Source organism: Seriola dumerili, unplaced genomic scaffold (assembly GCF_002260705.1).
Source record: "Seriola dumerili isolate Sdu_G_001 unplaced genomic scaffold, Sdu_1.0 BDQW01000003.1, whole genome shotgun sequence".
NCBI classification, from domain to species: domain Eukaryota; kingdom Metazoa; phylum Chordata; class Actinopteri; order Carangiformes; family Carangidae; genus Seriola; species Seriola dumerili.
In genome coordinates, this window is record NW_019174258.1 from 15,244,835 (window position 1) to 15,271,138 (window position 26,304).

At 39.3% G+C, this 26,304-nt stretch overlaps 4 protein-coding genes across 7 annotated transcripts in view; 2 read left to right on the plus strand and 2 right to left on the minus strand.

The window, feature by feature from the left end:
- On the plus strand, positions 1-7,132 carry LOC111219828 (uncharacterized protein F13E9.13, mitochondrial-like). Of its 3 annotated transcripts, none has more exons than XM_022742664.1 (6): positions 1-104; positions 1,065-1,147; positions 1,237-1,417; positions 1,557-1,707; positions 3,228-3,355; positions 6,644-7,132. In XM_022742664.1, exons 2-6 carry the CDS (start codon positions 1,082-1,084, stop codon positions 6,832-6,834), a joined length of 717 nt encoding a protein of 238 aa, XP_022598385.1. In that variant the 5' UTR covers positions 1-104; positions 1,065-1,081; the 3' UTR covers positions 6,835-7,132. The 3 variants fall into 3 exon arrangements, with proteins under 3 accessions (XP_022598385.1, XP_022598368.1, XP_022598377.1); XM_022742647.1 differs by lacking the exon at positions 1-104 and adding an exon at positions 476-644; XM_022742656.1 differs by lacking the exon at positions 1-104 and adding an exon at positions 476-644 and having other exon boundaries at positions 1,237-1,336.
- A 781-nt stretch (positions 7,133-7,913) lies between these two features.
- Positions 7,914-12,754, minus strand: LOC111220405 (tumor protein p53-inducible nuclear protein 2-like). The gene is made up of 4 exons (XM_022743484.1): positions 12,640-12,754; positions 11,263-11,406; positions 11,010-11,169; positions 7,914-8,939 (listed from the first exon to the last, which is right to left on the minus strand). Exons 2-4 carry the CDS (start codon positions 11,384-11,386, stop codon positions 8,711-8,713), a joined length of 513 nt encoding a protein of 170 aa, XP_022599205.1. The 5' UTR covers positions 11,387-11,406; positions 12,640-12,754; the 3' UTR covers positions 7,914-8,710.
- Positions 12,755-14,249: 1,495 nt separating this feature from the next.
- On the plus strand, positions 14,250-18,214 carry cunh19orf12 (chromosome unknown C19orf12 homolog). Its single transcript, XM_022743860.1, has 3 exons — positions 14,250-14,371; positions 16,390-16,611; positions 17,283-18,214. The coding sequence occupies exons 2-3, from the start codon at positions 16,452-16,454 to the stop codon at positions 17,546-17,548; spliced, it is 426 nt and encodes a 141-aa protein (XP_022599581.1). The 5' UTR covers positions 14,250-14,371; positions 16,390-16,451; the 3' UTR covers positions 17,549-18,214.
- Positions 18,215-20,991: 2,777 nt separating this feature from the next.
- The window catches only part of LOC111218989 (AP-2 complex subunit alpha-2), a 25,413-nt gene continuing 20,100 nt past the window's right edge, over positions 20,992-26,304 (minus strand). For both annotated transcript variants that reach the window (XM_022741528.1, XM_022741519.1), the window contains 3 exons: positions 23,294-23,363; positions 22,845-22,979; positions 20,992-22,740 (listed from right to left, as the gene is read on the minus strand). In XM_022741528.1, coding sequence (XP_022597249.1) covers positions 22,663-22,740; positions 22,845-22,979; positions 23,294-23,363 — 283 coding nt within the window. In that variant the 3' untranslated portion in view covers positions 20,992-22,662. The remainder of the gene's footprint in view (positions 22,741-22,844; positions 22,980-23,293; positions 23,364-26,304) is intronic.

Sequence of the window (26,304 nt, forward strand, 5' to 3'; positions counted from 1 at the left end):
GAGTAGATTTAACTTGGCGCTAAACCTCCAACCTCACCGCCTCTTTATAATCTAATCTCGCCTCCATTAACTGCAGTTTCACACCTGGAGCGGCTCGATTGCACGTATGTTTAATATATCCTTTCTATATTGTGCTAAAAATAAGGAAAAATAAGTTTATAATTTAGCCGACAAGCGGGAGGCGTGCGGTGACAGCTGAAGGGGCGGAGCTTCCTGAGAGGAAGTACCCAGGCACCGCGTGGCTAGTCTGTCAGATGTAAACAAAACCGTACTTCTTCAGATTGAGCCTAAAAAGAGCAAAAACCGACCAATGTATTGTGGGATAATTGACTCTTTTCGTTGTGTTAAGTCTACAAAAGGTCGTCAGTCGCTGTCACTGTCTGTTATCCAGCAAAAAATTAACTATGCTAAGCTGCGGATGCTTCTCCCTTTGCCCCCATTTCCAGCGCGTCATACTCTCCCTCCTTCCCCAAATAATTGACCCTTGGCCTATCACGTGATCCCCGTGTTTAAAAGAGGAAAAACAAGATTTGTTCTTTGCTACCTGATTACTCAACAAAAAGAAGGAAAGATGAAGTTTTTGGAGCTTTTTGGGCGCTTAAAATCCGTGGTTATTGGGATGATTCACGTTAAAGCTTTACCAGGTAACGCGAGATTACACTAACCAGTGTCCTCCATGATTGAATGTAAAGGCTTCAGTGGAGGAAGTATTCTCTAACACCATGCACTGTAAGAATACTCCATTACAACTGTGCTGAACTAAAAATGTCACAACAAAAGTGTATTAGCAACATGTACTTAAAGTACTCAGTGCATAAGTGACTGTTATACTATTATATATTACAGTATTAGATTATATTTGCCCATGCATTGTTATGTAAGTATTTCTCTGTTGCAGTTGGTCTCTGAACAGTAGTGGAGTTAAAGTGTAAAGTGGGATGAAATGGAAAAACTCATGTAAAGTACAAGTACTTCAAATTTGATGTTAAGTGCTTATTTACATTTCACTGCAGTAAGTTGTGATATCTTATACTGTATGTAACCAAGTTCCTTGTCTATCTCAGGTACCCCTCTGGGTTGTATGAAAATGTCCCAGATAATTGAAGAAGCATGCAGGGAGGCCTCAGTCTACCGTGATGCAGGAATTGTAAGTTATTGCACATCGTGTGAGTTCCTTCCATATTTGAAGTCTTACCAGGAAAGCCAATAACCATGACTTGTGAACCCCTTTGTCAGGATGGTTTGATCATTGAGAACATGCATGATATCCCTTACTCGTTCTCTGTGGGCCCTGAGGTGTGTGCCTGTATGACTGCAGTATGCTCTGCTGTGAGAGGTATCTGTCCGGCCCTGCCACTCGGGGTGCAAATACTGTCCGCTGCTAACCAGCAGGCTCTGGCTGTAGCTCTGGGTTCAGGTTCAGTATTTACATCAATTCATTTATTGTTATACTGTATATGAGGCTGTAATCATCTGTAATCATCAGACTTAGCCAAAACCTACCTGTATTTGATCTGTGGCTACCATAACATTATAATGTGGCTGTATGGTGACAGGTCTGGATTTCATCAGGGCTGAGGGTTTTGTCTTTTCTCACGTGGCTGATGAGGGACTTCTTAACGCCTGTGCCGGAGACTTGCTAAGATATCGCAGACAGATTGGAGCTGAACATGTGCAGATCTTCACTGACATCAAAAAGAAGCACAGGTGGGATCACAGTTTGATTAGAAAGTAGAACCAGATCATCCACTGATATGAAGAAAATAGTAAGTATATTTGACACTTTAACATGTTCATTTAGAACTACTTTATCTCTGATGATCCTGACATAATTACAATGGCATCACTGACTACTACTACTTACCCATACTGCTTCTACATGACGATCCATACAAACAGATTTGGCGTGATGAAACAAAAAATATCAGTTAGGGAGATTTAATGTCTTGTCAGTGTTTGTCAGTAGCATCAAAATTGATTTACTTGACTCTGGCTGCTAATTGTGTCTGACAGGGTTTCACCAAATTTAAATTTGTAGTTTTCAAAAAGTCACATCAGCTTTTATGTGTTTTTATCAAACAGCTAAAGGTAAAATTTTGGACTTAAATGAAAGATGAAAGTAAAAATCCTTCAATTGTACTGTCACTCTCAAACTTAAGAATAAAACCTATGTACCAAATATCTTTTGACTTAAAAACTGTTCCTAAACTTAAGAGATTTCCAGGGATGGCCTGACAGACAAATAGTTAAGTTGCTTACCTTATAAACACAATGTCGTGGGTTTGATTCCAGCAGGGGACCTTTGATGCTGTCATGCATCTCGCCTCAGTTCCTGTCTGTCTCTTTACTGTCCCTGTCCACTGTCCCTACTGTCTCTTAAGTTGGCTAAGAGGAGCATGTTGCATGGCTCCTATACAGAGGTGAGGACACACCTCCTAAGACATGTTTTGGAATAACTGTACAGTGTAAATGCCTGATACCTGAGACAATATGTATAATTCAGAGTTGGGTAGATTCAGCCTCTTGCAGTTGCTGCTTTCTTATAAAATATTTTCCAAACATACTTTTGAATTTACATTAGTCTTTTTGTAATTCTCAGGGATGTAAATGGTAATAAAGCTGGCATTATATTTGTTAGCAGTTACTTTCTATGCATCTTCATTGTCTGCAGTGTGGTAGTAAATTCCCCTCATTGTTACACAGTATGTTTTCTTTGAATTACAGCTGATTTTTATCCTTCAGCAGTTTGTTTTTCTTATCATCTCAGCTTGCCATTATTCTACCCCTGTTTATACAGTATCTATATATTACAATGTAACAATGTAGCAGATGTACTGTAGATTAAATCCTTGTTTCTGACTTTTTATTTCTACATTTGATTAATCATGTGATCACCTGAGAGCTGCTCATAAATGTTAGGCTACCTCTATATATTGTTATAAGTAAGATAGATGGTTTATAAAAGTCTATTTTATCACTTACAGTGAAAGCATTGGCTCTTGAGTGTATTTTTATGTTTAAAAAATGAATGTCTAGACCAATATTCCCCCAATGCTGATGTAACTTTTGTTTTTACTGTATCTTACTGTATTCTAATTGTAATTACTGTAGCTCATCCCTGGATTCAGCCCACTGTCCAGAGTTAGTCTCTCTGCTTTATCCCCAATGTGTGTGTGTGTGTGTGTGTGTGTGTGTGTGTGTGTGTGTGTGTGTGTGTGTTTTCCCAGCTCCCATGCCCTGACGTCAGATGTGAGCATTGAAGAGACAGCCCGTGCTGCGGAGTTCTTCCTCTCAGACGGACTCATCGTCACAGGAGCGGCGACTGGTGCGGAGGCTGACCCGAAGGAGCTCACAGGTACTGCCACAAAAACTCCACACCTCACTCAACCAGGAGCTGCTGTAATGAATGCTAGCTCTGAGCATCCAAAGCACTGTTTGACATTACTTAGTCAAACAGTTTTGGATAGCAATATAAGGCTACAGCTAATAGCTTTCAACACTGATTTGATTGATTTTGTGTTGATATTTTTTAATTAACAAGCATTAGTCTATAAAATATGGGGGAAAAAAACAAGTAACTGCCCAGATTTAAATTTTAAATCACTGCCCATCTGTCCAGCAGAGGGCACCCTTACCTGTAGTGATCACTGATACTGTATGAGAGTTCCTGACAGTGCTCAGTGTCCTCTGTTGGTCAGGACAGTGAACATTGAGACCAGGGATCAGTCACCCAATATGGCACCCATTTGAGGCCTGGCTGCACTGTAGCTCAGTGTAGGAATGCTGGATATGCGCTCTCACTCTGCCGCTCTCTCACACACACTCACACACCATATACAGTCAAGTGCAGGAAGTAATATGCAGTCTGAACTCCACTGGGTGGGAAGGTTTTGTTCCATCAGTGAAAGGGGGAAGCCTCAGCACCTGACCAAGTAACTGCTGACTCACAGGTGGTGGTGATCAACTATCTTATGAACACTCAGTCTACACATCACTCACTCTGTGTACTTTGTAGAATTGAAGAAATGAACTCATTTCCAGGGGATTGTGCTGGACACTTCTCATTATTCTGACTGGATGACTGTAAGGCAAACCCAGTGGTGGGAAGAAACAAAGTGCTACATTTGCACAAATACTCCAATCAGTAAAAGTAAAGTTTTGAGGGACTTTTCTTGTGCTGAATATTCATATTCATTCATATTCTCCATCACACTTCCAGTGGTTCACTGTAAGTACATTTAGTCAAACACTGTGCTTAAGCCTGGTATGATACATGCAGACTCACTGTCACAGCAAACACTTGAATAGAACAGAGCCACTGTTAATGTTGTTAGTAACACCTGGGCTTTTCTTACCATGACAAGTCAAAATGTGTCCAGTGAGAAAGGTAGATTACCAATAAAAAAAGGATGTTGTGATGTTGTATGATATGTAATGTGAAAGGTGTCGCTCGTAGTAACGAACCCACAGAGAGTTATCACCCTATAAACCTATTGTTTATAAGCCTCAGACAGCAGACAGACAAAGTTAGTGACTAGCTGTAGCAACAGTTAAAGAGCCAGATAGTTGAAGGAGACATATTGGACTTTGAATATTGGTGGACAGACACATGATTTCATGCTAATGTTGCTCCATGTCAGCTCAATGTGTAAACAGGCAACTATTTGTTAATAAGTCAACTGTATTAGGTGATAATATGTCACAGTTGTATTTACAACAAGTAGCAGGTAGAAGTAAGCTGCTTCAGTAACAAATCAAAGAAATACTTCTGAACTTAAAGGGAAATTCCCCTTAAAGATACAAGCTATGAATATGTTCTCAGGATTATTCATGATTTTAAATGTGTCCTGCAGTGCGGCTCAGGCCAGACCTGATGTTTTATTTGTATCAGTTTCAGCAGGCAGCTGCTTTCAGCTGTGACAAACCAACTGTACACAGCCTGCCCACTGCCAAACAGCAAACACACTCATTTAGCTGGTGAACATAGTGAAACATTTACCGTCTGAAGAAGCAGATATTTTTTCTCAGAAGGTGTTGGAGATCAAAGCAGAGCTACAAGGACAGTGAGTGTTGGATTTACAGAAACATGACTCCAGATAAATGTTGATTTTGCTGCACATCTACTGGATGTGTAAATAAGCAGCTGTTTACTACTAAATTTGTCATATCAACCTCATGAGATGTATAATATGTCAATATGTTTACAGTTTGCTGTTGGTCAAAATCAATGAATCAGTTTGCATAAAACACAATTGATACTTTAGGTACATTCTGCATCTAATACTTCCATATCTGTACCTAAGTAAGATTTTCAGTGCAGGATTTGTAGTAATTGATTAGGTTTAAATTGTTATATTGCTACTTACACTTATCTGAATACAGCTTTCAGCCGTGTAGATTACTTGTTACTCCACTACTTTTATTTGACAGCTACAAACACTTAGGAGAATCAAATTTTACATGCAAAACAAACAATCAGATATTATGAATGTTTGATGTTGTTGTGTTTTCTTTTTTCCCCATACTGACAATTTATATTTTCATGTAACTTCATTTCATTACCCTCTATTTTATGATGTTTCTTTGTCTTTTGTTTGTAATTTTTGTTTTTTAATTCCCATTTACTCTCAGTTAAGCTCTTAACTTTGTTTTAAAAAAGTGCCATTTAAATAAAGTTTATTATTATTATAACCATAAAAAATATGATGCAGAATATGAAGTAGTTAAAATGAGCTCTACCTCAAACAGCTACAAAATTAAAATATGTTTTTATGTGTAATTACAGATAAGATATAATATAACACTCCTAAAAGGGCCAAATTGTGATATAAGTACCTGTACTTTTAATACTTGGTGCTACTTTTTGAATGAAGGATTTTTACATTGTGGTGATCCACCATAATTTGAATATGTCTCCCTTCATTGGCTTAATCTGTGGCCAAGGAGGCACCGGGGGTTAGTAGCTACCGAGGGTCAGTGGGTCTGTAATCTGGGCCAGGTCCCTCACTTAGCAACACCAGGGCTTTTATTTTAAGAAGTTTCCAACACGACATACAAGACTGTAAACAGTCGGAGCCAAACAGGCACACAGCCTTGATTTCAAACACACACACAAGTGTGCCAACACACATTAGAACAAACACACACACACACACACACACACACACACACACACACACACACACACACACATCTCTGTCTCTTGCCCACACACGTGTACTCTCTCTCTCTCTTGTCAACACAAACATGCAGCCACTGGTCGTAGCTCACATGCCAGTGTGGATGTTCACCTCTGCTGTGTCCAAAGATCACTGGGTGTATCACAGCCTCGCTCAGTTAAACCCCTTCTCACCATTACAGCAGACACAGTGGGACACATTAACATTCACATTCATAAACAAGTCCAGATTTGAACAGAGCATTGACATTAACCACATCTCAGATGCAGTTACACACATTTTATTATAATATGCGGTTTTGTTAGATTTAAAATGCATCCATGTACATTTACTGCTGAGAGGTGGGTAGGAATTAAAGTTTTATTTGCCTTAAAAGACTTTATGTCCTGAAATTCCCTGCATCATTAGTTGTTATATATTGTTTCATTTTTAAACCCTGTTATGGTGTCTCTTTGTTTTTGCAGAGGTTTCCCAATCCGTGAGAATCCCTGTGCTGATTGGTTCAGGAGTGACCTACGACAACGTTGAACGCTACCTTGATGCAAGTGGAATGATCATCGGTTCACATTTCAAGCAGGGCGGCCACTGGGCCAACACACTTGACCCGGAGCAGGTGAAGAGGTTCATGGGAAAGATACACAACCTTCGAAAATGAAAGGGACGGTTTTCTGTTCATCACCACAGTGTCTTAAACACCTTTCATTACACTGTCAGGATATCTGCAGGTCCTTTCCTCAGAGAAAGCCTCAGGTATTTAAAAGTCTTAAATATTTTATGTTGCCTGTTCAGTAATAATGAAGTTCACTGACTCATAAAGTGTCGATTTTAACAAGAAACTTAACAAATCTCTGTCACTTATCTGCATCCACATTTATTATACCACTGGGAATTGTTGTTATATACAGCTGTAATGTACCTACAAAATATGTGATAGAAATGTCAATAAATGCTGAATGGACTGCACTTATATAACTAAGCTTTTCTCGTCTTATTGACCTTTACACTTCAAGACACAGTCACCCACTGACTCAGCACCTTTTCTATATAGACAGCACTTCTCTATCGTACACACACTCATACGTGTGTGTGTGTGTGGGGGGGGGTTTGGGGTTCAGTATCTCGACCCAGGACACTTAGATATGTGGACTGGAGGAGCCAGGAGTCAAACCATCGACCTGCTCTACCTCCTGAGCCACACCCGCCCACTACTGCTTTACTGTGCTTTTCCAGGTTATCCTGTATCTGTGTGTTTAATTTTTTATTAATTAATTAATAATTCATTTACATCAACATTTACTTATCTGGCAGATGCTTTTATCCAAAGCTACTTACAGGTGAGGGACATCACTAAAGCTTCAGTGCAGCAGGAGACCTTGGTGTAAGTACTGAATACTACATCTATTTGATAAGTACAAGGAAATCACCGAAAGTACTAGTTATAGACATGTGAGGGTGTTAGAGGTGCTAGGAGAGAGGGACGCTCCTGCTCTGATAACATTCAGCATCTTGTTCCACCATCAGAGAACCACAGACCAGAACTGTCTGGACTGAGACTGTCTTGTGTGGCAATGTCAGACAATGTTCCTTGGAGGATCACAGCGGCTGTGAAGGAGCATCAGTCTGTATGATTGAGCTCAAGTAGATGGAGCAGACTCATTGAATTCGGAAAACCCAGCAGAAACTGTCGCACAATCACTGTTTGTACTGTCACATTAAACACACACAGACACATCCTTAAGAAAACAAGATTTATTTTAAGCTTTTTTTGTACATTTTATAAATACACACAAATAGAAAAACATAATATTCAACTGTATTTACACCCGTGAGTCTAAAATGAACAATTAGCGTAACATGAAAAAAAGCGAGTACCTGCTGAAAAGTACAAAATCTTACACTCAATAGAAAACTTGAACAGTGGTTTTGCAATTATTCTTAAGCAGATTCAATTAGAAACAAAAGGGACATTTATTTTAGGGACTTCACAGGGAATCATTTTCACATGGCATGAATACTGTACAGGTTTCAATACACTTGTCACGAGAATGTCTCAAGATCATAACTAATCAAAATGTGCCGTAATCCCAACTGCATCATAATTTAGAGCAAAGTATTCATATATATATTTTGAGTTTCTCATATTCGGAACAGTGTCACACACTGTAACAGTAACAACTCTTCTAGCATAACTTCACACAGCTAATCCATCTAAACAAGTCACACAACTCAAATGTTCTCTTTGATACTGTACAAACATTTTTGCTTGATAGTAACTGCATCTGTTACTAACGTTTTCCAATCTGAGGGACTGACTCATTCATGATATCAGGAGATTGAGGTTCTTTGTTCTCAGCACTTTCAGGTGTGAGGGCCGCAGTGCAGGTTGCCTACGTTTTAAAATCAAAATGAAAAACTTGTGTTGCAGTGAAATCAGAGCATTTCAGAGTCAAGGCACCATGCTGCACCACACTGGGCTGTGGTGGCGGCAACTTGAGACACAACCCTTCACAAGTAAATTTCATTACTCCTTTTCAGTAGTTGTAGAGACGCTGGCAGGGCTGCTTGAAGAAGCCGTAGCGCTTCTCTGCGGGGGAGAATCGCAGCTTAGCCAGGTTCTGCCTGTGGAGAGAGCTGCGGCTCAGCTTCTTCCTCTCGGCCTGGGTCCTGGCCCTCTGGACGGCCAGCAGCTGGACGTTGCAGGGCAGGGGGATTCCCCAGGCAGCCAGGCGCCAAGATATGTGCTGCCTCACTGCCACTGGCCTGGACAGAGACATTATGTGTTGACGACATATTAGGTGAAATTCAATATGAGGAAGATAAAGTATTACCTGACGCCAGCTCAGAGTGAATGTTCTGTCCTCATTTCTCAAAAAGGCGTTAGGATTAACACAGTCTGATCTTTGTGTGTCCATGTTGTTAACCAACAGTTTTGGAAGTTAGGCATAGAGGTAACAGCCCCCCTAAAACATCTCTTAGCCCATGATAGGTCAAACAGGGACACCATTTGAATGATTTATTCTGGTCTAGAAAGGCTGGACAGATTATTGAATCACAGCGATCGCTCCGCTGCCACGGCCACAGCCCTGACCTGAACCTCTGGACATATGGAGAATCAAGTCTGTGACACATATTTCCTCCCAAACAGCTGGATGTGGAGAAGCTTTATCCTGGTGGCCTCTCTCTTGAAAAGGTTGAGCCTGATAAATTGTCAGCAGAGTTAACCTCATACAAGTTTGTGATGGGCACCTTTTGGTTCATGGAGATTAGAGGTGTAACGATTCTGACACCGAAACCAAAACCACGACACAAACGATCCTGTGCAATGATACTTGTGTAACTGCCACTACTGCAGGTGCAGCCTGTTGAGCTTTCATTAAGTTACTAGTATCACTAAAGTCATTTTTCATTTCACATAAATCATAAAATGCTGTATATTTTGAAAATATTACACATTACACCTATTGTCTTGCAACTGCATGAGTCACAGGACTATTTTGGTCCAATCGATGATCGAGTGATCACACCTGAAAGTTAGGCTCTTTTTAATAACTCAAGATGGGTAATAACCCTGAGACTGCAGATCCACCAGGCGCATTCAGGTCAGCAGTGTGGGAACATTTTGGTTATCTAGATAAGACAAAGCATGATCCACAATCAGAGAACAAATTAACCCCCACCCCACCTCCTCAAGTCACTGCATGGCCTGAAGTGCTGACCCTGGGTGGATTCTGAATATCCTGATTCAAGTACAGCCCTATTTAAAAGGAAGAGCATCTGCTACAGGTGGACAGGAGGCTGAGAGAGAATTACAGTGGCTGAAGAGGGAAAATCGGAACTGGATCAGAGATCAGCCCTGACCAACTCAACTGATGCACCTTCAGTGAGTGTAGTCATAAGAACCACACCTGAGGATGAGCCAATAGCAGCATAAAGACTGTGTAAAAAAACTGAATACATTTACTCAGATCCTGTGTTTAAGCATAGTTTTTAGATACTTCTATTTGAATACTTTTTATACATTTTATAGTAGTTTATACTTCTGTTCACGACATTTCAGAAGGAAATATTGAACATTTTACTTCATTATATTCGTCTTCCATAGTAATCAGTTACTTTAAGATTCTTTCTATTGATTTTACTTTTAAAAAACCTACACTCACACAATAAAATACAATGTACTGTTAGATAAGACTAACCAACAGTTAAAGTGGTTAAAATAATCTCCACCCTGACCAACTATAACAGTAAAATGCTGCATTAATATAATATATACTAATTTAACACACAGTGAATTTTTCTGCATACTGAGAGCTTTACTATTGATACTTAATATAATTTACTGATAATACTTTTAATTCAGATTCCGAATGCAGGGTGTTTGCTTGTACTTGAGTATTTTTATATTGTGGTACTGCTATTTATACAAGGAGCAACTTTTATGCAATTAACTTCATCAGCTGCTGTAAAAGTTCTCCTCAGTATTTTGCCATTGCAGGTCAAAGAGGCTCTGTACCTCAGCTTGTACAATAATCTATAATAGTTTCAGGGCCCATTTCGAAATGTTTGAAAACAGCAGGTTGCATTTGTGACTTTCCATCTTGGAAGTATAGACTTGCAAATAATGAGGTAAATATTTGAATTACTGGAGTTTTAGTAACAGTTTGTAGTCACTGGGTTTATGCCACATAAACATACTCTCACTTGTTTTAGAGAAGGGTGACTTAAAGGTGAGATAACTTCACTTATCTTATTAACTCTGACTGGTGTCAATTGGGTTCAAGATCCAGGAAAAATGTGTGTATGAGCTGGAGTATCGAAAAGGAAAGTAACCTGGAAGTGTCCTCTTCATCTTCATCAAAGCTTAGCTCCTCCTCCTCCTCCTCCTCCGCTCCACTCATCCTGCATCTCATCTGGTAGACAGACATGCTGGGGTGCTCAATCAGCAGGTTCTCCAGGGGGTCCACCTCAGGGGCTGACAGCGGCCCGTTGTCTGTATGAGGAACATCCCAATTCACACAGGTCAGTTTTCGTCCCGGTATAAGTCGCAACCTCATTCAACCTTCAAGAACGTTTGAAATCTCACCTGGGAGATTGACAATGACCCATCCTCCCTCCTCAAACTCCATCAACTCCTCGTAGGTGTCATCTGCAGCCTCAAACTCCTCACCGGCGTTCCCAAGCAGCTGAGAAAGAATCTTTCCGATCATCTTTATGCCTCAACTGCGACCTGTAAACCAACAACCGCAAGCAGGTGAATTTAGATGTGGAGGTGAGCGCTGAGTTGATCTGAGTAACTTCCCCTCTGCTTGTGTCTTTAGCACAGTAAAATAGTGCAAATGGCTCCCTCTTGAGGCTGTCCCAACGAAACACCCACAGGATTCTGTCTACAGTTGACACCTTGCGCCTGCTCTTTATCAACAACTGCTTCCATGACGCCTGATCAGAAACCTGAGCAACCTGAGTTGTTACATTGCTGTAATGTGGGGGTCAGGGGGTCAATTTACAACTGAGACCACTGAGAGAACACGATGGTGAAAGAGGCTTGAATTACACTGACTGAAGCAACATTATATAATCTGTTATTCTGCTTTAGATTTCTGCCATGAAAACGGGAAGTGACTTTATTTCTGACCTTTTGACCCTGCAACCTTTATTCTAGCATTATTTGAAACTTACAGTATATTAATGCTGTGTTTGTTGGTAGTCCTTAGTACAGGTTCCTATGACATGTCCATGATTGGGCAATGGTATGTTAATCTCTTTATTACTTATTACTATTGAAAGCAACATTTTGGTGACTTGATAACAAAGTCAAAGTAGTGATCATAAAATGCTGACCTCCTATTTACAGGTACAATTTTCAATGCTAAACAAACCGTTTTTTTCCTCAGCTCTTTAAAGTATCATCAGGTATATCTCAAAGTATATTATGCCCATAACACACCATCATATAATACACGTATTTGTACATGTATGCCCCCCCCCTCCCTCCTCCTCTCTAGTGTCTGGATGCCTTCCTGTCTGCATATGCAGTGTCTGTCTGAACTCTAATATAACCAGACCCCTCCCTGTGAACAAAGACAGGCCGTAGGACAGTGTTCCCTCACCCAGATTAATGCAACACAAACCCAGTCGATGACAGCCTCAGCACAGCAGGCCTGTTACCACCCAGTGTCCACACAGCAAAACAGCTGACTGTGTGCTCAGAGATTAGTGTTGGTTCGTTTCATGAAAAACGCAGCGAGCAGAGTGGAGAATGTCGTCCTGCTTTAACATACATGACAATACAGACGATATTCAGTCCAAATAAGAGGAAAACACAGGCTGCAGAGACATTACACAAAGACAGTAAGACAAAGACTTCACACAGCCAAGATGATCGTAGTTAGAGAACAAAAGACCATGGCTCATAAAAGGCCAGGATAGCTCAGTGAAGCATAGAGATTTAGTTTTGACTCACCTGACTAAATAAAAGTGTGTTTTTTCTTCGGGTGTGGCCGTTGTAGGGGAAGAGTCCGGCTCTGCTGCTGTTTTCTTCAGAGATTGTTTTGATCTCAAAGTTGTTTGTCTGCGAGAGTCCTCCCCGTGTTCTGCAACGTCATCATCAAACCCCGCCCAGCGAGGCGGGGCGAGCGTGCGTCTGGCACTGCGTCACATGTCAACCAACCAACCCACGTATATGTGTCTATGTGAAGCGCTTATGACGGAAATATCATATTTATATGCCCAGTCTTATACTCAGAGTGGAGCCATAAACAGCGTAATGGACACAATGTTATATCTGCTGAGTGGACTAATGATTCATTCTATTTCAGTAAAAATGGACACTAAGTCAATTGTCACTGTCGGGCAAGAAATTATTTAACAACAAGTCACAGTTTGAATGTTGTTTTCCTTCACTTTGCACATGCGCGCTGCACGCACCTCGTTGGGAAGTTGGAAAGACTCTCATGTTTTGAATGACTTCTGATGAGATTTGTTTGATTTTGTTTTAACAGATATTAATGTTCAATGTCTAATGTTAAGGTTCAAGACTGATGACAGACGATCTGTACCCTGTGTAATAATCAGGCTTTATGAGGCCAGAAATAGCCCGAGTTGCAGGCTACATGGACACTGTAATTATAGGTTATCAACAGATACGTATCCTGAGAGCGTCTTAGCTTCAGTATTTAAAAATACTTACTAGCTCACATTATTTTCTTATTCTCGCAAGAATTTCCTTCCTAACATGATCCTCATACATAAATAGCATGCAATAATACCCTAATGATCTTTAACTGACTAATTGGAACTGCTTTGATGACCAGGGGCACTAGATGTCGCTGTAGGACGCGGGCAGATCAAATCAAAGAGAATTAAGAAAACAAGAGGTTATTATCTCCTCTTCTATGTGGTCTCTGGTTTTTCCTACATCAAGGATTGACAGTACAACAAGGTTGGACAGTTATCAAATCAAAATCCCACACAAAATAATTAGGATGTTTGATTACATCTCTCACCCTATTGTGTCAGAAACTCAACTTTACCCGTAACATACTATTCAAGCTTTATAATTGTGTTTCTTTGATGACAACAAAACTACTTAGCGTTTATTTTTCCAATGTATGTATTCTGAAACTCTATGGCTTGATATACAGACTGGTTGTGCCCAAATGTTATTACATTTTTCTCAAAAGGACATTATTTATGGACTTGTTTTGGAGCAAGAAAACAACCTCCTGGTTAATACCATTCTTGACCTTGGGAAATTTTATACACACAAATCTAAGTACAAGAAAGTGAAACTTAAGTTTTGTGTGTTTCATAATGCGTGTTTTTCTTACAAAAAAGCCCTGAAAGTCATGAAAACTAATAAGGCAGTTTCTTTCTAGAGTGATAGAGGATTATGATTTACAAAAAAATGTGATGTAATATCATTTCAACCTTTTTGGCTTTTTGTACCTTTTGTATACTGTGAAGATCTCAGAGCCAAGTCGTTATATATGCAAGAAAAAAAAAGGTTGTACTTCTAACTTTTCATTGGCTTGTCAAAATCCAAGATGGCGGTCCCTGGCTGCGTATTTTTGTTGATGAAATCATCTTGCCTCAATTGTCAGTTATATACTCTCTGATATATTTCATCAGGAAGTAGGACTGCTACATGTGTAGAACAAGAACGGCTACTTCGCTCATTCAGGTCAGGACTGAAGGTAAGAAACAATCACATCAACTTAGTAATAGTTAAATATAAATAAATGTTGAGGGAAGTCAGGTGACAGCTGACTGCTGTGTCTTGTCTCAACGTAAACAGAGAAGAAGAAATGAAACGGCTTGTGTTTGAAGTCTTGTGTTGTTCGGTGTAAAAATAGAATCCAAACTTAAATTGTGTTGAATCTTAATCGAAAAATCGTTTGTTAAACCGACTTCACTCTTTAAGTGTTCTTCTCTGAAAAAAGACGCAGACGTATAGTAGATTATTATGGCTACTTAGTTTTTATCAAGTCAGTTTCAAAGTGCAACGGAAGTTTTCAGCCGGTCACAGAGTTGCCATTGATCTTTTTATCTATTGATCTATTGATCTATTGATCTGCAATGACTCAGATAAATGAAATCATCGACTTTCAGTTTATATGGACATATGAAGTTTAGAACAGACTGCTTAATTCACGTCACCATTCAGAAACCTGGTCATGTTGATTGTTCAAGTGTATTACATCATTTGAATTTAAAAGCAATCAAGATTTATTGAAATATGTTAGATCAGAAAATAACCGACCACATACTGTATATTTAACGTTGCCTATTTCATTATTATTTTTCTTTTACGATGTTTAGTTTATGTTGAATTTGAAAGTAAAAGTGAAAGCACTTTCCTCTGACATTTATTTACAATTTGATGCACCTTTTGTTTCCTCTTCCTTAAGGAGATGGGTCAGGCAGGAGAACAAAGAGCTTATGTTTGTACACTCAGCTGCAGTTTATTAGGAACACCTGGCTAAAACTAATGCAGTCTAATACAACAGTCTTTTAATTTGTGCTGACAGAAATAACAGAAACGCCTCTCTTTATTATGCAACACAGTTCAACAGCGCCACAAGCTACATTATCTAATGATCATACAGTGGAAGCGAGACCTCTACTGTTTCAATGAAAACTGAATATTACAACTTCCATAAAAGATGATTTATTGTAGGACTGTTGTATTAGACTGCATTACATTTTACCAAGGTGTTCCTAATAAACTGCAAACTGATGTCAAAGTGTCTGTGATGACATTTGTTGTAGTAAAATTTCATCTAATAGTGAACTGTAGTTAAACCTTACTGAGAGACAATGGTCTGCCATTTATGTGAAAGCAGATAAGTTCTTTGAAAAGAGATTTGAGCTTTCTCTTTCATTATGTAGACAACTGCATAAAAACTCTACTACCACTCCTAACAGCGTCAGGTTCACTGCATGTCAGTGCGTCTTTGTAATTTGTATAATTGCATGTTTTTATTGGATTTTTTGCACCACTAATGTACAATATCAATTAAGGTGGGTCGTACATTATCACCTAATTTTGTGGCCATGACATGAAGAAGGGCCTTGTGCCAGAATCTCTCACTTTGTATTGTGTTCACATGAAGAGCAGAGTAAGATGTATTTAATCACATTGCCTCAGACTAACTGACTGGTTAGTTTCTGGGTCTATAATAAAGGCTACAGAGTACAGCTGCCATGTGTAGTCTGCTATACACTCAGTTTTTAAAGTTGTACACCAAATATTTTGTGTTTATATCCAGCATGTGGAAAAATGACAATTAATAGTACTGAATTGTATGGGCACTCTGGGATATATTTTTGGCTTTAAAATAAAATGTAAAAACTATAAATCATTGCAAAATTTATGCAAAGAATCTAAAGTTTAAATCAAAGTTTCACTGCAGGAAACTGTGTTGCAGGAAACTGCGCACTGAAAGTGAAACTTTGTATCTGTACATATATGTCACTCTAACATATTCTCTTTTATATTCTTTCATCACAGTCAACACTGAAGTTACAAGCTAAGATACTAAAACTATTATTACTGCAGACAAATGGGATTTAACAGATTTTTTTAATTTACTAAATGCTGTTTCCTAACACTGCCTCTGTGAGAACAAGCCCAGAGAGTGTCAAGCCTTCTCCTTTTCTCCTGGTCTGAACCCGAGGCTTAACTTAAAGCTGGATCTTTCTTATTTTTTAGGAAGGACACCACAGTAGAGTCGACTGTTCGCCCTCCTATCTCACCAGTGCCTCAACGCCGGGATGGCTCCTCTCATGGGTGATGTGATGCGTCTGTGCTGCGAAATTTCAGCTCACCATCAGATCAAGGCCGCAGTGAAAAACTCCACCAAAGGAGCGGTGATGGCAGGAGGAACAGCCTTTGTGGGCGGGCTGCTCGGTGGACCTGCGGGGATCGCTGTCGGTAAGAGTCAATACTCTGGAAAAACTCCGGGTTCTGACGGATTCTGGATTTGTGAGGTAGACTAGCTTGCACAGACAGACTGCACAGAACAAAAGAGGAAAATTGAGAGATGTGAGAGTCTTTGGCGTTTAGACCTCATCGTGAAGGAGTCATATATGAAAAGGGGGTGAGGCTGTGTGAAGTATAGGAACCCCCTGACCTGAAGTCAGCTGATTACAAAAAGTGGGGTGAGAGAGGGAGAGAGAATTGTGAGTGATGCATAAAACATTTGAGCAGTCCCTAAGCACCAGTTACTTTAATTACTACTAATTCCTACCCAACTAACATGACATGACTTAAACAGGTCAGTCATAATAAACTGCAGTGGCCATGTTCATGTTAATGTCTCACTGATCTTCAGAAGAGGAACAAGATATTTGAGGCTTTGCCTACTTGTTAGTGGCACCAGTTTAGTGTTGGTTCGGGTCTCTTCATTGGATTTGTTAAAAATTAAAAATACATATATATGGTTTATCAAATATCACTAGAATTCTCCTTCAGGACTCCTCATCAGTTGTGTTTCCAGTTGTCTTCGATGCACGTTTTCTTCATACTAACACATACCTACTTACATTTGATTTATTCTGAACCTGTGACTGACCTCTCTCCACCTGTCTGTGTGTTTCCACCAGGTGGAGCAGTGGGCGGTCTCTTGGGCAGCTGGATGACCAGCGGTCAGTTCAGGCCTCTGCCTCAGATCCTGATGGAGCTGCCACCCAACCAGCAGAAGAAGCTCTACGACGACATTATGGCCGTCCTAGGCAACCTGAACTGGACGGACGTGGCCCAGCTCATCGCCCTCGTGATGGGGAACGCCACTCTCCAGCAGCAGGTCACCGCTGCGCTGCTGAACTACATCTCTAAAGAACTCAGAGCAGAGGTCCGTTATCAAGACTGAGTCATGGATACAGACGGACTTTTCAGGATTTCAGATTAGGTTTTATAAACACAAACACAATCCTTTTTGCACTCGGCTGGTACTCGGCAACTACAGTGATCATATAAACTTGTCCGTGTAACTCAATAATGACTGGATAGAGAATATTTAGTATGACAGGTGGACTTCAGCGTCAGTTTTCCTCTCTGCCTTTTCAACCTCTGTATAATAATGTTTATTCTGGATTACAGTATAATGTTCTCACTATACACTACTGTGCAAGAGTTTAGATTCTTCTCCATCACACAGCACCATCAGGTGCTGCAGCAGGGCAACGAGCCCAACACACAGACAGAGTCATCAAGAACTTTCCTCTGTGATAAGTCCTGCAACAGAGTCCTGATCCCAGCATCATGGAGTCAGTCTGGGATCACATGAAGAGACAGAAGACACTGTGGCACATTCTCCAAGACGCTTGGAGCAATCAGCTGACTGCCTTAAAAAACTGTTCACAAGTATACCGAGGAGAACTGGTGCAGTCACGCCAGATATTGTTTTGATTTAGAATTTTTGTGTGAAGGTAATTGATCAATAAAAACTATTCATGGCCTTTTTTTTTTTTTTTTAAAAAAAAGAATCCTCACTTTATTTTTAGTACCTCAAACCTTTGCACAGCATTTTACCTGCTTAGGAATTTCAAATAAAAAAAAACATTTGATGATTGTGATGATTTTGACTGATTATTCATTCATTATTCATTGGCTCGAGAATGTGGCCAGGAAGATCCCGTCATGATTGTGCTATTTTGCAAGTCTATGTACCCTGAGTACACAGGAAGCGAGTGTAGATTTAACTGTTAATACAGGTTCTAACTGAAAACAACCTGTTCCAGTATAAAACACTATGGCATGAAGGAAGTGAAATTTGAACTATTTAATGTTTCAACAATGAGTATTTTGTATTTGACTACTTTATCTGCTGCTACATTTAGTCTTTGACATCATTGAGGTCAAATCTTGATGAAATCCTATTAGATAATTGTTGATTGTTGATAGTAAAAATAGGTGGTACCAAAGTGTCAATTTAAGACCTGAGTGTTGCTGAAGTGAAAAGTGGCGAGTTAAAGATTCAGTTGATGTTGAAGCCCTGAATGGAGATGAAATGTATGGTAGGTGATAAAATGCTGCAGGTTTCAAGTGAAGTGGAAGTCCTGAAAGAAAGGAGCGCCAGTCCAGGTTTAAAATAATACAGTTCTTAAATTGTATGGGTGTGTCCAGCGGTGGATATTCAGTCAGCCTTGAAGGTTTTCAGTGAGACGGATGAAAGACGTCATCTATTCCAAACGACAGTGTTGGAGGCAGTTTACATTTTGCTGGGTGAGGGAAGAGCTGAAATGACCCAGGTCAGAATTGAATGCTGATACTAAACACTGCTCATGGGAAAATTTAAAGCAAAACAATTTCACTTTGATTTTCTTGTCTAAACATTAAGAATTGACTGTAAATTATAAAGTTGTGACATAAATCTGAGCTGTCTCTTCTTCAATTTCTCTGTGGTGTTGCAGCTTTTCTAAAACACAGGTCATACAGAGCAGAAATGGAAACAGACTGATACAGCTGTTTTTGACAGTGACGCTTCCAAAGTAAAACACACATCTGTCTGAACACTTTACCCAGACAACTTTACTCAGTCCAGGGCTGAGTTAGCAGTAAGGCCCATACACAAATGTAATATATGACTTGTAAGTCCCTATATCAAGAGTGATGTGTTGCCATATATGACATCTATGATATTATCACATATTAACATCTTCTGGATATGTGAAACATGTAAGATAACATATATGAAATACCCATAATAAAATATGTTTATGTACATAAATTAAATATATATATAATGAATTTTCATATTGTATAACTTGTTGTATATATATTTAATTCATATATGTTCATTTGTTAAAACAACATACATATACACATCCTTTAAGCTTATATATGTTTTTCTTAATAATTTCTCATTAATTTTAAACATTTCTAACTTCTCATTCTGGGAAAGCGGTCTTTATTAACATATTAACAGGCTTTGAGATATACTTACATATATTTACATATGTCTACAATATAAGCATACATACATAAACATACATATTTGTTTGGGCTAGACATGTATGTCAATGTATGAAATTGTTCCCATTTCTAATAGGTTTTATATATAATTCTTACGTTTTACATGTTCATATAATTCATATATGGAAATTCAATATATTATATTTGCCCTACAGTCAAGTGTGCATAAGTTTTAAGTACAGTGTGGGATTCTGTTGGTTGGGTTAGGGTTAGGGTTAGGGTTAGAACATATAATATATTTACACTGTGTAAGAAGTGTACACTGTGACAAGCGATCTGTTTTTATTTGTTTTTATTTGTAAAAACAACTTTTGCATGTGGATATTGAGACAATATTACATTTAAATAGCAACAACATATCCAGCCTTTTCTTCTGTCTAATGCAGCGTGATCCTGTGTCTGCCACAGAAAACCTGACACTTGTTAGAAGGCACCAGAAAATAACAGCACTGTGACCAGGTCTGAAGTTAAAATGAGCACTGAGTGCAATGGATACAGTACCAAGGACATGAACTAAATATAGATCTAATGTCGTGGATTTAGGCCCAGATATCTACAGTATAGTTTATTATTACCTTGTACCTCGTGCTTGAAAACTGCTTTACATTAGAATTCAATGAGCCCACAGCGATATGAGTCTCTTAGCTGCTTTTAGTCGACACTCCACCAAACCACAACCTGAGTGTCCTGGACACGGATATGAAAACAACACCCAGGCTATAAGACAACAGAACTGTTTTAGACACACATCATTTATTTTAGAAAACAAGCTTAATTGAACGTCCAGCAAATTCTAAGCAACATTAGCATTTATTTGGAGTCATGTTTCTGCCAACGTAGATACTCAAAGTCAAATATTCAGTGTTCCGGTCTTCACTAACTCGTGAGGGAAATGTGTGGCTAAAATGCTCCACCATGTGATCACTACCATATTGTCTTTCATTTGGTGCTGGGCAGGTTGTCTGCTGCGGGCTCATCAGAGCCTTTTTCAAAATGACTCTAATATGAGCAGGTGGCTTCAGCTATAAAAGTTAAGTCCCAGGTGTAAAACCAAAATAAAGAATTGAAAGATTCTTTTAAAAAACACACAGATGTAAGAGGAACTGCAGAATCCGGTGCTGATTCTCTTTGGCGTTTCCCTCCAAACACCTTTCACATTACACACACTACCTGTTTCCATGGTACTGTATCCAAGACACGATAGAAAGAACATCAGTGCTTTTGTCAAGTGCTCATTTACAGGCATACTTTTATCGAGTTATTATTATGAAATTTCACCCCCTTGATACACATAAATACACACTGTTTAAATCTTACCCCCCCCCCCTCCACCTTCACCCCACAAGTGCTGAATGACAGAAGACACATGGTGACACTGGCCTGGCTGGTCTGAGATCTCCTGGGCCAATTTATAACCTTATTTCCTACAAGACATGAGTGTTATTCACTTGTTAGGGGGCCCACAGCCATTTTTCAAACATGGCAATAATTTGGTAAAATTACACAGAGTCACAGAAAAGCTTTTCAGGTCCAGATTAATGCATCAGCCAAACTCTTTAAAACAATCTAAGAATCTTTAAAGAAAGGTTTGACATTTTGGTTCATAACCTTGCTCACTTTCTTTCTGAGAGTTAGATAAAGAAGATCAATATCACTCTCATAAAAGCTACAGACAGAAGATGGTTAGATTAGCTTAGCATTAAAGACTGGGAGCAGAGGAAAGCAGCTAGCCAAGCTCAGTTCAATGGTAACAAATCCACCTACTGCACCTCTAAAGCTCTTTAAACAACATGTTATATCTTTGTTTGTTACGTATAAAAAGAGGAGTGTAAAAATAATAAGCTGTCATTTCATGAGGGGTTCTGACGTCCTGGAGTCAGATTGTTGTTTTCATGCTGTTTAGACATGATGCTTGGAATTTTTTTTTTTTTTTCACATTTGGACAGAGCCGGTCTTTACGCTGAGCATCAAATATGCCATCGAGTATCATGCTAAAAGTACATTTTGTAAAAGATAAAATACACCGTATGTTATTGAAATATAGACATATCACCAGTTTGGCAGTGCTCTGTGAATAAATGTAGTTAGGCAAAAATAGTGTCAGTGCTTTAGACTTGAACATTATTATTCTTGTCTGTTCGAAGGCTCTTTGTGTTTTTGACAGAGTAACAAAAGTTCAAAGGCACAAATGTGAAGCAGAATCAAATCAGACAACGACTTTCATCACCATCAGAAAATGATCCATTTGCTACTTAGTGTTTTATGGCTTTTTGCCATTTGTTTAAGTGTCTGAATTATATGTGTAAACTTTATGCACAATGTAGTTCAAAACTTCTCACAAGGGAACCAAAATTATAGCATCTAAAAAAATACCACAATGCAAAAGGGTGATTTTCCTCGAGATGACAGATGTGTAAAACTGGTGAAATGAGGAAGAACTGACATTAAGTGAAAATCTTCTCGTCTAAATCTGATCTACTTATGTGAATCTAATTATTTTTTTTTTTTTTTACAAAAGTGCAAGTGGGCGAGAAGTTGAGGAAAGCTTCCCAGTCCTGTGCAACATTTATTTGAAACACTACAAGAATAAATGTCTCATAGAAACGCGATCAGAAACAACTCAAGAGATCATTGGTAAGCTCACGATCTGACTTCTGCGACTAAATAGCTCTCAGTCGTAACTCCTCACCAACTCTTCAAAATGTCTGAATAGGAAAGGCAGTACCCAAGCAGCAAACACACACAACAACTTCTAAACTGTTCAAAACTTCAGAGCTGCAGAACGAGAAGCATTCAGAGCCTCCGCCGCTGTTCGCAACAGGTCGGTGTTCACGGTGTGAGTAAACACACAATCCAGGTTTAAACCAGTGATGTATTAGTAAAGCTATGTGTGAAAAATACGCTTCACCTCATTTACATTTAGAGTAAGTCAAATAAAAAAGAATGTACACAGTACAATACATCAGTTCCAATCTAAGGAGAGGAAAGGTGTAAAAAACGCTGGTGAGTCTAAAACTGCTCAGAGAGGAGATCACACAGTCTCTGAGACACAGAGTTCCTGCTGGTCCGGAGGGTGAGGCGGTACATCTGAGTAGGAAACACACACACAGTTACCCAGGCTGTATGATGAGGGGTGAGTCTGTGTGTGTGTATGCGTGTGTGTGTGTGTGTGTGTGTGTGCTTGTCTTTACCTGTGCTTGTGTGTTAGGCTCCAGTCTGAGGAGACAGCCCACCTGAGAGTTCTTACTGTGAATGACTCCAGCTCCCACAAAGTTTTCAGGGTTTGGATCCACTCCGTCGAGCAGAGCGACACCAAAACCTATTATCTACAACAGAATTTACAGAAGAGAAAAGGAAATGAAACAAAACAAAACGAAATAAAGTTTATGACAACAATTTAAATTCTCAGAGTTGGTGATTGAATTTCCTGGAGACACCTACTGTAGAGGGAACTACCACAGAGGTGGTTTTGAGTAGTTTGCAGGTGTCTGTCTGTCTGTCTGTCTGTCTGTCTGTCTGTCTGTCTGTCTGTCTGTCTGTCTGTCTGTCTGTCTGTCTGTCTGTCTGTCTGTCTGTCTGTCAGAGTGACGGCAGATGTTTAACAGCTGAGCAGTTTCTCTTGAAGAACTGATATTTTTACCTTGGCCTTGGTAACATCTGTGTCCATTGGGTGTTTGGATTTGAAGATTTTCTGAACCTCTTGCTGAGGACTGAGGACACAGAGAAGTGAGAGAAGATAATTACTCATCTCCAGAATGAGAAGGGGCAGGGGAAAAATAACATGTTACTGTAGACTACTGTCCACTGCAAGACTTGCAATATACACAACCTATTTGAACCTCATTCTGTTAATATTACAAACATTTCTACCTAAGAGCGAAGACCAGTCTACAGCACTTCATGCTCTGTGTCACAAATGAGCATTACACTTTTAAAACATTTTACTGAGTGTGAATCCAGAACCAAAGTCAAATAGATGATTCCACTAGTGAGGATGTGCCACACAAAGAACTACAAAAACACAACATTCACTCACATGAGTTCTGGTGTTGCAGAATGATGCTTCTTTTACCTTACATATGATCTCTGGTCAAGTACAGGGAGTCTTTTACTTATTATATATATATATATATATATATTGAAAGATTCTTTTAAAAAACACACAGATGTAAGAGGAACTGCAGAATCCGGTGCTGATTCTCTTTGGCGTTTCCCTCCAAACACCTTTCACATTACACACACTACCTGTTTCCATGGTACTGTATCCAAGACACGATAGAAAGAACATCAGTGCTTTTGTCAAGTGCTTTTCGAGTTATATATATATATATATATAAAGCTACTGAATAAACCAGCCTGCTGCCTGACTGTGATGCTCAGTGAGCAGAAAAAGCTCAAGGAGACGAAAAACAGATTTGGATAAATCAGGTATTCTATCAACTTGGAGCCACATCTGAAATAGAACCGACTTCAACATCTAAAATTAATTAGTAGTTAATATGTTGATTATTTTTTCGATTAATCGATGACTCCATAAATGGTCTATATAGTGTCAAAAAAAATGAAGAAAAGTTAACTTATTTAAATAGTTGGATATGTCAAACCCCAAGAGACTTTGTTTCATATCATGAGATTTGAATATATTCACATTTTAGAAGCAGGCATCAGTGAACTGTTGTTATTCTTTGTGCACATTACATTAACACCGACTTTCTGATTTGACCTTTAGTCATAAAACAGACGTGTTAGTGACACAGATTAATATTGATCCAAAAAAAGAAATGATCAAAAAATTAAAGGAATCTGCCTGCAAACATCAGAGACAAACAGCAGCTGTTTCTGCCTTTTCTGACAGAGACGTAGGCCCTGTTCAGACCTGGTATTAACATCTGTCTCAGGTGGTCCGATCACACACACAAACACAAGCACATTGACAACACACCTGTCTGTCTGATTGGCTAATAACAACAACACATACTTGTTTATTTGCATATAGAGCGGGAAGTGAGATCTGATCACAAGTGGTCAGACGCACGTTAACACCAGGTTTGAACAGGGCCAAATATCAGTTCCTGCTGATAACGAATTGATAATGCAAAGTGAATCTTACGCTCCGAGCTGTTTCCAGCGCTGGAAGAAGTCCTGGGACGTCATCTCTGTGGGCTGGAAAAACTTGTTCAGCATCACAGGGAGTTTCACTGCGAGGTTCTGCAGAGTTCCACCGTATCTGTTCACACACACACGCGCACGCACACACACAGTCAGAAAGGAGCAGATTTTTAACTGAACACCCCTAAAGAAAAAAATAAGTCTGGATTCAGACACCAACCTGAACTGGACATTGAGAACCGGTGCATCTGTGAAATCTGACACACACTCGATGTTGAGGATCTGCTGCACCTGAGCCCCACCTTCTATTATGGGGTCTACTGTCTTCGCATGGACATTCAGCTGTGGAGACAACAGTCAAGGAGTCTACAAATACCAGAACTGAAGTGAAAAATATCCTCAACTGCGAAGTAGTAGCAGTACTTGTTGATTTAGTTGTGTTAAATAAACTCTACCACTCCCTGTGGCAGAGCTGCAGAGCAGTAGAAAGGATATGAGTATTGAGTGAGTCAGGACTCGTCACTGATGAGGAGAAGCTGAGGAACTGGGTAGAGGTCTTGTTGCCGTAGAAAACATACATTCGACCTGGGGGACAACAGAAGAAAAACTGTCGACTTTTCACATCCACTATATTTAAAATGATATACAATTACTAATCCCATTTCACATCTGATTCTTCTCATCAGTCTCTAACACTTGATGCCTGTCAGAGGTGTCCTTTCAAAATAAACTTAAAAGTGATGAAGGCTGATGAGAAGAACTCAAGTAAGTATGAGACAGCTGCTCACCCAGGTTCTGTCTGTACTCAGACTTCAGTCCAATCTGCAGAAGCTGGTTCTCAAAGATCACACCGTTGTTCTTACAAACAAACCTGGAATTTACAACCACACAGTTACAAATGTACAGAGAATTATGAGAACTTCTATTTCTGCTTAATTAAAAATATTTTTAAGTTTTCACTTTGTCAACCCATTCAAAGACATGGAAAAAAGGACCACGGCTGTTCAGACTAAGTATCCACAGTACATATATAATATATTGAGCCTATGTTACAAACTGGAGTGGAGATACAGTGTTTTTGCAGTGTGAACCATACAAGAAATTAAAAGTCACCTCGGCCTCTGCAGTTGTTAAAGTATTTATAGAATACTTTAATAAAACAATTTCGGAACTTGAACTTAACTCTCGTATTTGCAGGAAGATTTTAATCTATTTTTCAAATTTAATTAATGAAGTTGCTAATGTGATATTTTCAGTTTCATGCCTCGTCCTTTCCTCATGCAGACATATCATACACAACAAAACAAAAGGTTAAATGCAAATTTAACGTGCCTGAATTAAATCCCCCTTTCAGAACCATGGACAGCGGCACTCGGCTGAAACACTGATTTATAAACTTTAGTATTTAATAGTACTGAAGTATTTAATCTTAAATGTACATTGCAATTTTATTGCTTGCACTATAGACTGTTCTTACACTGCAGTGCTTCACTTAGGCCCTGTTCAGACCTGTTCAGACCTGTTCAGACCTGTTCAGACCTG

Bases quoted from the DNA above. Each gene is read 5' to 3' on its own strand.
- LOC111219828 (XM_022742647.1), top strand. From the start codon at position 572: ATGAAGTTTTTGGAGCTTTTTGGGCGCTTAAAATCCGTGGTTATTGGG. The intron at 645-1,064 runs GTAACGCGAGAT...TGTCTATCTCAG, and splicing joins TCACGTTAAAGCTTTACCAG to GTACCCCTCTGGGTTGTATG. The intron at 3,356-6,643 runs GTACTGCCACAA...TTGTTTTTGCAG, and splicing joins TGACCCGAAGGAGCTCACAG to AGGTTTCCCAATCCGTGAGA.
- LOC111220405 (XM_022743484.1), bottom strand. From the start codon at position 11,386: ATGATCGGAAAGATTCTTTCTCAGCTGCTTGGGAACGCCGGTGAGGAG. The intron at 11,170-11,262 runs GTGAGATTTCAA...TTCCTCATACAG, and splicing joins GGTCATTGTCAATCTCCCAG to ACAACGGGCCGCTGTCAGCC. The intron at 8,940-11,009 runs GTTACTTTCCTT...GTCTCTGTCCAG, and splicing joins GATGAAGAGGACACTTCCAG to GCCAGTGGCAGTGAGGCAGC.
- cunh19orf12 (XM_022743860.1), top strand. From the start codon at position 16,452: ATGGCTCCTCTCATGGGTGATGTGATGCGTCTGTGCTGCGAAATTTCA. The intron at 16,612-17,282 runs GTAAGAGTCAAT...TGTTTCCACCAG, and splicing joins ACCTGCGGGGATCGCTGTCG to GTGGAGCAGTGGGCGGTCTC.